We start from the raw sequence: 14,149 nt of genomic DNA, 5'->3' as shown, positions 1-14,149 counted from the left end.
CATAAAACATTATTCCGGAAAAATAAAGACAGTGGTTAATGTATAATAAAAATTTTCACTACTTTGAAAAACAAGAATTAAAAAAAAGTAACACGTTACCAGGAACGTGAGGCCGGTTCGAAAGTAGAACAAAATTAATAATTGAATAATATTAATTACATCTGAAAAAAATAAATAAGTCTGTTAGAAATTAAAAAGTGCTTTTGTGCATCTTTTACTCAAAAAATATCTACTTTTGAAAACGACGAGAAACTTTGCAAAATGACGTTTTCTAATAAAAATTCAACATTTTCATAAAAAGTGTTTTTATAAACCAAATTTAGAACATGTCTACTTAATTATTCACTCCTTAAATTGTACAAATCTTAGAAATTGTTTAGTCTTTCTTAAGAAAACCCACAATAAATTCTCTCTCCAAGTATCAATTGACATTTAGTAATGCAACCGTTTTTTAATAAAACTCCATATCCTTTGTATTCTCCACCCAGCACATGTCTTGTCGCCAAGAACAGTAACCATGCAATACCTACTAAATATGCGTAAGATTAGTTGAAGGTTAGTATATTTTTCCTGAAAAAAATTGTATATAAACCCAACAGGGTAGTAATGTCCATTCAGTTCCCAATCAGCTGAGAGCAACAACACCATGAACTCCCTGGTAAGCCACCACAACCAACAACAACAAAACCTAAAAGTGCATTTCTCTCGAGGTCGCCGTCTTTCTTTTGGCCGCTGTGGCCGTCAGCCATGCATCTGTCATCGGTTTGGGTGCCACTTTGGTCGGACCCGCCGCCCCCGGAGCTGCTCTTAAAGGCCCCGCCGCTCATGCCGCTCTTGTAGGACCTGACGGAAGCCACATTTCTGCAGCCGCCCAAGCTGGAGCCTTAGCCGCCGCCCCCATCCCCGGAGGCGCCGTTAGTGCCGCCGTATCCCCTGGAGTTGTTGCTGTGGGACATGGACTCGGGCTCGGTCATGGGGCTGTTCTCGCCGCCCCCGCCGTCGCTATTGGGCATGGTGGATGGGGACTTGGATTGGCTGGTCATGGACTTTGGGGACATGGGTGGTAAAAACCAGACGATTTATGTACTCGATAGGTTTAATAAAGAAATTTGCAATTTTTTATACAATTTTGGGTTTTATTCCTTTTCTGATTTTTGGGGGTGATACCGTTACTTCTCCGCAATCACGTGTCAGAACAAATGTAAAGAAAGTCATTCTTCAGAGTACCCCGCCCTGTTACACATTCTTGAAGCATTCAAGGTTAATAAATAACAACAAACATGGCCTTAAAAGCACAATTTAAGAGACAAATAATTGTTTTCTCGCACACAAAAACACAAATTGTATAATTATAAAATGTCCACTCTAATTCGGTTCTTTCAACTTAATTATTTCAGTGTTTTGTGTGTTTATAATTTCCGCAAAGAAGGGCCAGTGACGGGTGTGCGAGGTCACCTCACTTCTATAAATGCATCTAGGTACCACCTTCTTGTTATTTGATCGCACGATAATTGTATTAACATCATGAAAACAGTGGTAAGTCAAGCGTGTTGAAAAAAATGAATTATTGTGATCTTTCAGGGCACACAATTTTTTGTTTTGGTTGTGATTGTTGGTACCGTAAGGGCGAGCCATTTGGGTGTGGGATTGGTAGGGCCTGGTACTCACGGTGTGGTACTTCAAGGACCTGGCTCGAAAACCACTCTACTGGGGCCTGATGGTAGCCACATTTCCGGTTACGCTGCTGGTGGTACCGTTGTTGCACCTGCCCATCATGGAGGTGTTGTAAGCGCAGCGGTAGCTCCTGGTTACGTAGGAGTAGCTCCTCTTTTGGCAACAGGATCTGGGCATGAAGGACAATACATTCCCGATTACACGGAACATTTGTACGATGATGGGTCGTATAAAGGGGATTTGTACGATGAACATTATTGAATAAGTGAATAAATAAGCATTTACCACACAAGCCAAATACATATATTTTTTGTTAATCAAAGATTGTATTTTATTTAACATTAAATTCACCATGATGACCATGTTACTTTGACCCCGTCATCGGTTGTGTAAGCAGGGTAAGTGTAGGTCACGTGAGTATACGGGTACCATCCCCAATTAAACCAACCAAGATAGGCTCCTGGTATCCCAAATATCTAAATAAAATTTTTAGTTACAAAAAAACCTAAGGTAGGTGGCAAACTTACAAAATTTGGTGCCGGTTTTGCGGTTATGTTAGTAATGACCAAAATAATTGTCAATAAAGCAATTGAAATCTAAAATTTTTACACAGAAGAAAAATTGTTTTAATCACACATAAATTTTAAACTCACGTAGAATTTCATTTCTGTGCTCAATAAACTGTGGTTATAAGCTTGTTAAATTATATTGACTGTGACGATTTTCTGTAGCATGTTTTAATTTATAAGTTTATTATTGCCTTGCAGAAAAACACATTTACGTCACTGATGCTACTTTAGTTATTTTTAAAGAAAATAAAAATTAATCTTTGAAACGTTTATAAAAAGTGGTATAATTTATTGAAACTACGAGCAAGTAAAACAATAAACCGGTGGAGATACTTTAGACTCATTATCATGAATTTATAGTACTTATTTGTCACATTATCTTAAAATTGGAAAAGATTTTTATGACATTTGCGTGGGATTTGCAAAATTATTGATCACATCACCAGACAATTAACAATAAAAGTCAAAAAGATATAAAAAAACTCTTCACCATTTTTTTTAATTCAGTCCCTTACTCTGCCTGCAATTGCTTCACCAATTTTTAAACGTGAGTATTTTTGCATTGGAATAATAGAACCACCGCCCATTTATTAGAATGCACTATTCTGCACGACTTGATAGCAATCGACCTTCACTATTTTCATTAAATATAAAGTCTATTTTTAATTAGCTTCTGATAAACATTTTACGTCTGCAGAATGTCAGATAATTATTTATGGTGCTAAACTTTTCTTTTATTTTATTAAAACTTTAGTACAGGGTGCCCCAAGTTTTAGGGCCGGCGCAAAAATAAATATTTCTAATTGATGATTATCAATTGATAATATATAAATATTTATTTTGGGGTAATTACCCCAAACGCCCCCGAAAAATATTCCAAGTCTCAGATTTTCAATATTAAAACCTATAATCAACTTTATCATTATTCTATTTTTGCATATACCCCAGAAAAAAATTAAAGAATTTTTAGAAAATATTCCTTTCAATTGAAATTTTTTTCTCCAAATTTGATTTTTTAGGTCTCACTACCATACGCTAAAAATTTTGTACAATGTACAATATTAAAACACCAAATTAAACTGTATTGAATCCTCTATCGTTTACACTATCAAAACCTTTTTTTAATCAATTAAAAATATTTATTTTTGCGCCGCCCCTAAAACTTGTTTTGAAATAATACAATATTATTTCAAAACAATAAATTATTGCAGATATGAGTTTTCGTTGTTTTCCAAACCAAGCAGTGAACTAGAAAGAATTTTCTATTAACAGTTTCACACTGTGGACACAATATTAGGCACTCATTTACATATTTACGATTACGCACTACAGTGTGTGTAAGATATTACGTATAAAAAAATATTTCCAGAGTTTTTGTTGGATTTTAAATAAATATTTAATTTTTAAATATTAGTAACTCCTTTCTATTTATATCAAAAGTAATGTAAAAATATAAAAAATGTTACGGTTGCATAAAAAAACTTCTGATAGGAACCTAGTTAACCTTATTAACTTTCTAATTCTCCCGATAACAATTTTTTATTGCTGTAGTCTTTCTCGTTTGATTAAATCATGGTGTCAATAACGTGGTTGTCAAATCATCAAGGTCATTTTATAAATAACAGGCATTAGGATGAACACTGTTAAAAGTAATACATTGTAAAAAAAATGATCTTAAGTGTTAAATCTAAATTCAATTAAAAAAAAATGTTATACAAAATTTGATTTCACGCTTTGTTAATACGGAAAAAATGAAACTGACTTTGTTAAAATCCAAATCAATTTTAATTGAAAAAATAGCTAAATAATGAAAATTTTAGCGGAAAGAATTACTGATTACCTATCGATAAGATGCAAGCAAACTTCCCACACTAATTTTTGCAATAATCTTGGAAAGTATAAAAGTGAGACGATTTCAGAATCGTCAGTTATTGGGTGGCTTGACAGTAGACATAAAATGAAACTAAACGTAAGCATAACACAATACTTGTAAAAAATTTATTTAATTCGATTTCTTTCAGCCTTTGATCTTAGTTTGTGCTAGTGTGTTATTTGCTGGTTCGGCCGTAGCACAGTCTTTGTCTGACATTCCAGCTGTTTGTGCTAGTTATTTAAATGGAGCTAGCTCGATTAAAGGACAGAATTGGGGGAGTTATGCGAAACCATCAGGAGTTTATGGACAGTTAACTGGAGTTGGGAGTAGTCCCCAAACCCTCAGCTTCCCATCACAATCTAGTTACAATTATGGGGCCGGTTCTACAAACTCTCTACAAACTCCATCTACCCAAATTGAAGGGTATTCACCAAATAATCTTGGTGCTAACTCTGTGATAGATTCCTCTAATTATGGTTCATCTTCTATTGGGTCTAATGCTGGGCAAGGTTTAGGTTACCAACAACAGTTACCAGTCTCTACTAATTACGAATCAAGCGGAAATATTATTCCTAGTTTAGGATTAAATGTGGGACAACCTAATTCCATCCCAACAAACAACTATGGAGGAATGAGTGGTGAACAATCATTCAACTTCGGTCAAGGAACCGGATATGATACTTCTCAAAAACCAAATGTTCTTATTGGAGGTAGTGGCATACATTACGGAGATGCTAGTCAAGGACCATCACTTAGTGGCACCTTGGCACCAAGTGGAGGTGTGCTTAAACCAGGATATGACACAGGAGCTCAATTACAAAGTGCAAGCTATGGTCAATCGTCAGGAAACGCACTAGCATCCCCGACGACGGCCACTTCTGGAGGACTTGGTAATATTAGACCATCACAATCATTGGATACAGGGGTGCAAAATATCGGTTTTGGTCAATCATCAGAAGTTCAACCACAAATTATTAGTGGTGGCTACGGATCTGGAAATGATGCAGGAGTACCCACTTTTAATATGCCAATAAATAAAGATCTGGGTCAAGGAGGTTATTTTGGAAAAGCTTCTAGCAATTATGGAGCTAACACTCTTGGTGCTACTGGAGGAGATGCAAATGGTTATATTACCTCTGGTGGAGTTAGTTTAGGAAATGGGGTTGTTCCTACTCGTGGTTCAAATAACCTTGGTTTTGTTGGCGGGTCTGAACGTGGTGGAGAAAGTGGATATGGTTATGCCAAAAATTCACCTGGTGGTTTAAGTTTTGATACTGCTCGAAGTGCAAATGGTTTAGATGGATATAGTTATGCTAGCAATGCAGGTCCTGGAGGAAAAGCCGGTCTTAACGCCGCCGGTGGTACAAATGGTTTGCAGGGTTATAATTATGCCAGCAACACAGGTAGTGGAGGAAATAACGGTCTTAGTTCTGTTAGTAATGGATATGGATCAACTGCCACTGGTGGTGCAACTGGTTTGTCTGGATATGGTTATGCCAGTAATGCGGCTGGCAATGTTGGTGTCGCCGGTGCAGGAAATGGAGGTGCTGGAGTAAGCAATAGTATTGGTGTTGGTGGTGGTGCAAACGGATATAGTTATGCCAATAATGCAGCTGGTAGTTCAGGTCTTACTGCCATCGGTGAAGGATATAGAGCAAATGGTGGTGCTGGAGTAGGCAATGGTATTGGTGTCGGTAGTGGTGCAAACGGATATGGTTATGGTAGTTCAGGTCTTACTGCCATCGGTGAAGGATATGGAGCAAATGGTGGTGCTGGAGTAAGCAGTGTCGGTGGTGGTGCAAACGGTTTGCATGGATATGGTTATGCCACTAATGCAGCTAACGGTTTGGGCTACGGTAAAGAAAATAATGGTGTTGGTGCAGGATATGGAAGTGCTGCAGGATCTGGTGTTATTGCCGACGGCAGTTTTGGCGCTGACGCTAATGGACTAAATAATCTCGCTTCTATTGGTGGTGCAAGTGCTGTTGGAGTTGGCCAAGGAGCAGGTGCTGGAGGTTTAGATATAAACTTAGGTAATCTTGCAGCTGCTAAAGGTAAGACAATTTTGTTTAGAAAAACCGAAAATAAAGTGTCACTTATTTAGGAAAATCTTTGGCCTATGCTCACTCTGCCGAACAATCTGGTGCCAATGAAAAATCATCGAGCGAAGTTGATCACCACCGCGGCCCAGGAGGTACATAGTAGTCAATAACAATTTTCTATTACTATTAATTATTGTCTATTTTTAGTGTACCGTTACCACGCCAAGAAACAAAATGAGAGTTCCAAATTCCATACAAAAGTACAAAAATTTGTCATTCAGTCCGACAGAAGGTCTCGTTGAAATAACTGATTTTTTAAATGTTTGATTTAATAAAGACATATTTATTTAAGTAACAGTTTGTTAATGATTATTTTCCGGGCCTCCAGGAGATATTTCGAAGACCATGAAACGTTTTCTTCAAATTACTGCTGTCGGCCCACTCCGAATTGAAATAATTATCATCATCGTCCGCTTCAAGTTTTTTCAATTCTTCCTGTCTTCGATACGCGTGCATCATAAATTCTTTTCTTTGCTCTTCTGACATGATTGGCTCTCTTGCTGGAGGTCCTTGACCTCGTTTTGTCAATTTAACAATAACCTAAAGAATAACCTTTAAAAATTAAATAAAATAATCCACTTTTCCATACCTTGCACGTTTCAATTTTTCCAACATAATCCCCCAACATTTTTCCATCTCTGTACATTTCCTTTCCACAGAACCACAGTTGGGCCGTTGCTGGATCAATGACTTCAAGAGACGCTTGGGTTCCAGACAAATCTTCAATGTTTTCAAATTCCATTCGAATTACGTCATGAGGGGGCAATTTCATGGGATATACAATAAGAGTTGCTCCTTTGAGAATATTAATTGCCTCTTTCACCACCTTAATATCCAAACATTTATTCTGCAAAACTAAATTCTTTGAAATCATGTCTTTAGCATCTTTTATCGCTTTATTCAAAACATCTTGCATTTCCTTTCGGGGCTGTTTGCCATTTCTGCGACCGATGGGATCCTTATTTATTGTGAAACCCCCACTAGGGATACATTTTTCACCCCAAGTGTCCGTTAATTTTAATTCTTCAACTTGTTCAGGAGTCAAACCCAAAATTTCAGGAGGGTACAGTGTTCCATGTTTCGCTAGTTCTTCAATTTCCGAACAAATTCGATTCACTTTCAAACGCCCATTGAATATTGCAGTTATTTTTGTAACAACTTCTTCAACAGGAGTGTTGAAGGTAGTTTCAAAAAGAAACTGGCTTTGGTCATTGTTCTTCACGTGTAAAATTACCATTTTTGACAAATTGGAACTTATCACTTGCCAGTAATTAATTGTAACTAAATAAACAAGCTTTGATGCTATGGTAATATTGACGATCGGTTGCAGCTTGAGGTGTTTGATCAATAAATAATAAAAGAACAATAGAGAAAATTTTTCAAATGATTAAAATTAGCAAACTATGTTGAGAAATTACTAATAATAATATCCAAATTCCAAATACCAAATACACTTAAAATTGCCCACCAAAGACAAAATAATTGGATCAGAAGTAGTGCAACGTAAGGAAGCAAAAAAAATCTGAGAATTCATGACTAAGATGTAAATGTAACCGGTAATGATTGTATATTTCGAGTTTATTTTCAAATAGTGTTTTCTTTAGTGTCTTATTTAATTTGTAAGAACTAGGAAATTTTTTATTTATTTATTTTGTTTATTTTATTTTATTTGTTTTTTTAATAATTTTGTAAATCTTTTGTTTTTTTATTTATATCCTACTCCAAAAATTTGATGCTCCTAAGTTGTGATGCCCGTGTGCCATGCAAAACTTCAATTTTTTAATTATTCATCTATTTAAAAATAAATTAAAAAAATAGATAGGGCTAAAATAAAGGCAAGAAGCCCAATACGTAATCCTAAAAAAAATAAAAACATAATAATTATATTATTTTCACTGAGAACGGTTTTTGCTTAGAAATTATTATATGGGTTGGTCCTTACGCACAGCTCTAATTAGCCAAATTAATTTTGTGAAACGATTCTAGGAATTTGTAGTGAGACACATATTATGTTTATCGTTATTGTGTTACGTGTATTACAAAAAGTAAAAAAAAAAATAAAAGAACAAAAATTAATTTGCCCAGCAAGAACCACGAGGAGGTTTAGAGCATTCTTGCCAGGAAAGGGAAAGAATGGTATCAGAAATGATTTATTAACGAACGAAGGAAAAGAAGTTATTGGTAAAAATATACTGGGCTATTGCAAAAGGTCGTGACTGATTTGATTCGGATCAGTTTGTGAAATAGGAGTAAAAGCAAAAAAGAAAAGTAACGAAGGCAAGTTTTGGGATACAAAATAGAAAAACATTTTGAGAGACAAAAAATACTACGGTTTACTCTCATGTAGTTGTACTATTTTTTTAATTTTTTCTAACATATTTGTTCTTAAATGATAATATACCCTTGTGACAAAAAATTGGTTTAAAGATTTTTCTTTATATCTATACTTCTAGATCAAATTAGTGGAAAAAGAAGAATTACTGATGTTACGAAACGCATTTAGCACATTTGAAAGACACAATATTAATGTCGAAGATCCAACACGCCCGGCAGTCTTGAACTGCCTACTTCGAAAATTCCAAGCCGAAAGAAATCTTGGAAAAAGTCAAATTTAATCATGCAAACTTAAAAAACACCGTAAGAAGTGTTTTTTTACGCATGAGTGCAAAAATGCATGAGGTATATTCCCTAGATCATCCAATGAGAATTAGACAGACCACTATTTCACCAGACGAACAAAAACTTCTACGTGCCTTATGGCAACTGTCGCCGCTCTGTAATAAAGGAGAGCTACAAATTGTTTCCGACAAAGAGTAAATACTCTGCCCCAGGTTTTGTACCTCCAATAAAATAAAGAATATTTAATTGCCATGTGTGATCAATTTACCCTTATTTTAAATGTTATTTTTTTTTAAACTAAGATTAAATTTTATAGTTTTCCCATTATATATCGACGTTTTGACGTAATTAAGAACGCTCAAAAGTCAAAATGCGTTATTTGTTATTAAATTTAAGGGCTGCACGATCGAGCGTATTACGTGCGTGTTTATCTTTAAGAAATAAATTTAGATAAAATTGTTATGTACGAATAGGGAATCTCCGAAACTAAGAGGTTTAGCCAAAAATGAGTAATACATTCTGGGGCTCATTTTTTGAGAAAATAATATTGGTTAAAACCGCATCCCGCTATCGTCTTTTGTTTTCGACTTATAGACAAAAATTGACATTTTAGCGAAATCTAAAAAAATTCATATCTTCGTTATTATAGAAGACACAGATTTGAAATAAAGACGGCACTTTTTTACGTAGAATTTAATAATGTAGTTAACAATTTTTTTCAGTTGTTTGTTTAGCCGTAATAAAATAAACTTGTGTTTTTTTAAATGGGAATCATAGGTGGCTATGTCATTTTTAATAAGCTTGTTTTTTTCTTATGTAAAAAATATATATTTGTAACAAATTATTATAATACATTTTTAGCAAAAAATTATCTTTGATTTTTGTTCGCAGTTGGCCATGAAAAAATGTTGCATCTTCAACTAAAAGGATTTAAACTATATTATATTCAACCAGTGGCACTAATGAAAGAGTTTTCTAAGTACTAAGTGATGAAAAAGATGCAAAATAAATTGTAAATCAACTTATTGGCGACTAATAACATTTCTTTGTTTTTAAACAAGCTAACATTACCATTGCAACTTCTAGTGATACATAGAGTGTTGTAAAAAAAAACCGCTTTAATTCTTCAATAAAATATATTTTATATGACACAAAAATGACGATATGGCTATTCAAATACCCAAATCCCGTCTATGTGAAACGTTATCCTACCTCCATTAGATCATCAAAAAATGTTTTTTGTAATTGTGTTGACTGTTGACACATTTGTTTTTCCTATTTTTTGATTTTTTAAAAATATGTAATAATTTTGTTCTGAGGCGCTCGGATATTTGTTCAATTCTTCTACCGTATCGTATTTTTTAAATCTTTATAATGTTATCTATTTTTTCATCTATTTTACAGTTCACAAAACTCTTATTGATTATTATTTACACATTTGGAGTGAAATAGTTTTTCCATGGCCAACTATTATCACACAAAATATGTATTTCACTTTTTAAGTATAGTTATAAAAAAATATTTTGTTACAAATATATATTTTTTAGATCAGAAAAAATAAGCTTTTTTAAAAATGACATAGCCACCTATAATTCCCATTTAAAAAAATACAAGTTTATTTTATTATGGCTAAACTAATAACTGAAAAAAATTGCTAACTACATTATTAAATTCTACGTAAAAAAGTGCCTGTATAGTGTCTTTATTTCAAATCTGTGTCTTCTATAATAACGAAGATATTAATTTTTTTAGATTTAGCCAAAATGTCAACTTTTGTCTGTAAGTCGAATTCAAAAGACGATAGCGGGATGCGGTTTTAACCAGTATTATTTTCTCAAAAAATGAGCCCCGGTATAAACTAAAACTGTCGTGAAAGAGGAGATGCCGTAAGACTAAATCGGATTGTAGTCGGGACGAAAACGGGAAATGTTTTTGCATTTTTTATAATAACTACTATGATAATAATAATTGGGGTGCCAAATTGTCCCAGTCTCGAGTAGGATATTATGAAAAAACAGATAAAGCTATCAGAACCCATGCAGACAAAGAAGACAAAGTAGGTTCGCTCATGAGGACTTTGTCCGACTTTAACCCCCCCCCAATATTTATTAATTAATCTGGATATTCTTTTATGGGGTAAATTTAGTCAGAGACAGAATTTGGAAAAATCAGAATATGTTACAGATGTTAAGAGATTTTACCAAATTTTATTAGATGACAAACTATTGATAGGAACTCCATTTTAACTAAATAAACAAGTTTTGATGCTATGGTAATATAAACGATCGGTTGCAGCTTGAGGTGTTTGATCAATAAAGACTGTTAAATAATGGAAGTAATAAAAGAACAATAGAGAAAATTATTCAAATTCAGAATTGTTCTCACAATTCTCTGGCGTAATAAAACAAATTACACAGTTTTATTTGTGTTTAGAAGATGAAAATCTGTGGTAATAATACAGCATCGAATATTTGATTGATTTTTATCATTATTTTCAAAACGAAAAGTAAAGGAGTAAAATTGGAATATTTGTATCTTTTAGTTCAGCACAAAATTCAAGTTTGATTGACCCTCCCACACTTGCAGGTGTAAAATTGATTAAACCTTTTCCAATTAAAGAAAGATACGACAAGACCAATATGCAACTAATTTAATGCTACATAATTTAAAATTATTTGAATTTTTAATGTGCTTCATAAATTGAGTTGTCAATAATTAAGTGAAATATTTTTTCTAATTGAATAACAGAACAGTCAACCAATCAAATTAAAACAGTAATTAATACAGTCAAAAAGTGTATCGTAACCATGATATTGACATTCACCGAATGTCGTCACGGCTTTTCCTTTCTAGGTCAATAATAAAAGCAATAAAATCCCAACAATGTTAACCATTGACAAAACTCGATTAAGTATGGACGAAAATTACAAGAAAAAAATTTTAACACGACAGTGAGAGCATAGTTACGTTCTTGTTAGTGAACGGTAATTTTTTACGAAAGTGAAAATTTTAACGGTCGAAAAATCGTTTACCATGTTAGAATGTAACAATGTAAATGTTTTCACACTATTAAACATAATATTAAAAGCATCTCATTTGGGTAATTTGAAAATTTTATGCCAAATAAAATCGAAGAAGCATGAAGAATGTTTATCCTACTTTTTATGTAAGCAATATGTAATTAAACTTGAGTTTGTTTGACTCCTCATTTCTAAGACTTGGCCACTTTGTGGAAAGAAAGGTCAAGAACTGTGTATTATGTAATGTAGTCGTGATGTTCGTAAACGCAAATGTGTGATGAGTTAAAATAACTTGAGAAAGCTTGATAAGCTGATTTGATCTTTCTTCTTTTACGTTTTCATAGTCACATTTTTATAAAATGCCTACTGTATTGATGAAATTTTACTGAAAATGGCAGATTTTTTTTTATTAATTCAATTATTTGGAGCATAACAACTATTAAAAGAATTTAGACATTTGTAATGATTGCAATTAGCACATCGCCTAATTAGCCACAATTTTTGTAACACCATGTTGCGCACTGTATCACACAATACATTTTTATTTATTTTGAAAGTATAAATTTGATAGAAAATGCTAAAGAAATTCAGAGTAATGTCCTTTAAATAGTCATCTGTAGAGAACTTATTCTTGATGCACTTTTAATTATGCACCTGCAAAAAATTATCGACATTAGAGAGCTGCTTTAGAGCTTTTAGACAGATGGCCAAAGTCGTCCAATTAAACACAAAACGTCTAATTTACGAGCACTCATTAAAAGGAAATTATTTAATTTTTCCATGAAACAATGAGGTGAAGCAGAGTAGTAAAGAGCGTCGCCACAAGAATACCAAGATAATTATTATGAAAAATATTAAGGATACAGTAACCTTCAGCGAAAGTACTCTCCACCGTCCAGTGAAATTTTATGTTTGTCTCTCTTCACCATTCAATCTAGGACATGTTTCAACAAAAATCTACTTGGGCACTTTTATCCTATAAATAAGAGAGGGGTTTTCAGCTTCGGTGCATTTGTTTCACGGAGGTGAGTGTGAATCGTTTGTTGACGTCTTACCGTTTTTTGGACGTCCTCAAGTACAGCAACATGAATACTATGGTGAGTGATAGTGGCTCATCGTAATTATTTCTCAAAAGCTCAAAAAGTGCGGATTTTACAAATTTTTAGTGTTTTTTTATTTTTTTTTATTCTTTATTTGTTTCATTTATTTTACAGTTTCAACAATTATTATTATTTAAAATAAAGCTGTAAAAAATTATAAATTTTAGATTGTTTCGTATTGTCAAAGAGAAAAATCATAACAACATTCAGTAATGAAACTTCTGTAAACATACCAACTTATAATAGATCATTTTTTGACATACTCATAAAACCATAACATTTATACAGTTGTATGTAAAAAATTAGAGAATGGCGCTAGTAGTTGGACTTAAAGTATGTTAAAATTAGTAGATATCATCAATGTTTCAGATAATTCACAATTTTTATTCGATATCAATCTAAATCATACCAATTTCTAACAAAAACAAAGAAAAATTTGAATCAAAGAAGAAATTTAAATCATACCTACCAGTATCAATTATAAACACAAATTAAACAAAATATTTCCTGTGATTGATTTTGCTTGTTGGATAAAACCCTAAACTTAATTATAAGTATGTTATGAAAATTTGAAGGCATTCTGAAAGTGCTGATTACATGTATAGGAGAAAGTAATGTTTTTGATTTACGAGGAAAATAAGACCTCAATGAAAGAAGGCGATCACTTTCCGCTTGAGTGACTGAAGTAAACTGAAAGAAAAAGGGATATCAAATACTGCAAATCTTTTGCATTTAGTTACAAACACAGAAAGAAAACATTGGTCGTAAAGCAACTTTCATTTTCGCTTTCGTGAAGATGTTCAACATGGTTATTATTATTACCAAATTTTTTCTTTACAAACAAAAATTTGTATTAAACAGAATAAAATAGTAGTAACAAAATGTTTTATTAGCTTTCTTACGTAAAAATAAAAATCGTTTCATTATGAAAAAAAAAGAAAATAAAAAGCTACATTTAATATCTTCTATTGATCTTAATAGTTTAGGTTTATTTTTGTTAACTACAAATGTAAATATATACAGGGTGAATATTACTGAATATGAAGTATGAAACCAAGCGCTTTTTTAAATCATTTGTCTCCAAATAATATTAATAAATACGAATTAAACTCGGAATTAAAGTAATATAAAAAAGAAAACAAATTTGTTTTGTTTTTGAGTTATGCGACTTTTTCGTCAAAATTACAATTTA

The 14,149-nt window shown here is 33.0% G+C and overlaps 5 protein-coding genes across 6 annotated transcripts in view; 4 read left to right on the top strand and 1 right to left on the bottom strand.

Moving 5' to 3' along the window:
* Positions 1-598: 598 nt before the first annotated feature.
* LOC123005410 (cuticle protein 65-like) lies at positions 599-1,127 on the top strand. Its single transcript, XM_044399141.1, has 2 exons — positions 599-658; positions 711-1,127. Exons 1-2 carry the CDS (start codon positions 647-649, stop codon positions 1,065-1,067), a joined length of 369 nt encoding a protein of 122 aa, XP_044255076.1. The 5' UTR covers positions 599-646; the 3' UTR covers positions 1,068-1,127.
* Positions 1,128-1,277: 150 nt separating this feature from the next.
* LOC123005411 lies at positions 1,278-1,996 on the top strand. Of its 2 annotated transcripts, none has more exons than XM_044399144.1 (2): positions 1,278-1,533; positions 1,582-1,996. In XM_044399144.1, exons 1-2 carry the CDS (start codon positions 1,525-1,527, stop codon positions 1,933-1,935), a joined length of 363 nt encoding a protein of 120 aa, XP_044255079.1. In that variant the 5' UTR covers positions 1,278-1,524; the 3' UTR covers positions 1,936-1,996. The 2 variants fall into 2 exon arrangements, with proteins under 2 accessions (XP_044255079.1, XP_044255077.1); XM_044399142.1 differs by having other exon boundaries at positions 1,278-1,536.
* Positions 1,997-2,762: 766 nt separating this feature from the next.
* LOC123005148 (glycine-rich cell wall structural protein 1.8-like) lies at positions 2,763-6,513 on the top strand. The gene is made up of 5 exons (XM_044398783.1): positions 2,763-2,790; positions 4,064-4,212; positions 4,265-6,170; positions 6,221-6,310; positions 6,366-6,513. Exons 2-5 carry the CDS (start codon positions 4,201-4,203, stop codon positions 6,458-6,460), a joined length of 2,103 nt encoding a protein of 700 aa, XP_044254718.1. The 5' UTR covers positions 2,763-2,790; positions 4,064-4,200; the 3' UTR covers positions 6,461-6,513.
* LOC123005149 (cilia- and flagella-associated protein 298-A) lies at positions 6,422-7,484 on the bottom strand. The gene is made up of 2 exons (XM_044398784.1): positions 6,808-7,484; positions 6,422-6,758 (listed from the first exon to the last, which is right to left on the bottom strand). Exons 1-2 carry the CDS (start codon positions 7,453-7,455, stop codon positions 6,528-6,530), a joined length of 879 nt encoding a protein of 292 aa, XP_044254719.1. The 5' UTR covers positions 7,456-7,484; the 3' UTR covers positions 6,422-6,527.
* Positions 7,485-12,825: 5,341 nt separating this feature from the next.
* The window catches only part of LOC123005098 (putative cyclin-dependent serine/threonine-protein kinase DDB_G0272797/DDB_G0274007), a 4,668-nt gene continuing 3,344 nt past the window's right edge, over positions 12,826-14,149 (top strand). The window contains exon 1 of the mRNA XM_044398711.1: positions 12,826-12,954. Within this exon, the coding sequence (XP_044254646.1) occupies positions 12,943-12,954 (12 nt within the window). The 5' untranslated portion in view covers positions 12,826-12,942. The remainder of the gene's footprint in view (positions 12,955-14,149) is intronic.

Source organism: Tribolium madens, unplaced genomic scaffold (assembly GCF_015345945.1).
Source record: "Tribolium madens isolate multiple individuals breed KSU strain unplaced genomic scaffold, Tmad_KSU_1.1 Scaffold_20;HRSCAF=117;Tcas5.2_LG4, whole genome shotgun sequence".
Classification (NCBI taxonomy): domain Eukaryota; kingdom Metazoa; phylum Arthropoda; class Insecta; order Coleoptera; family Tenebrionidae; genus Tribolium; species Tribolium madens.
The sequence above is the reverse complement of the archived record's forward strand: the minus strand, read 5'-3'. Positions and strand labels throughout refer to the sequence as shown.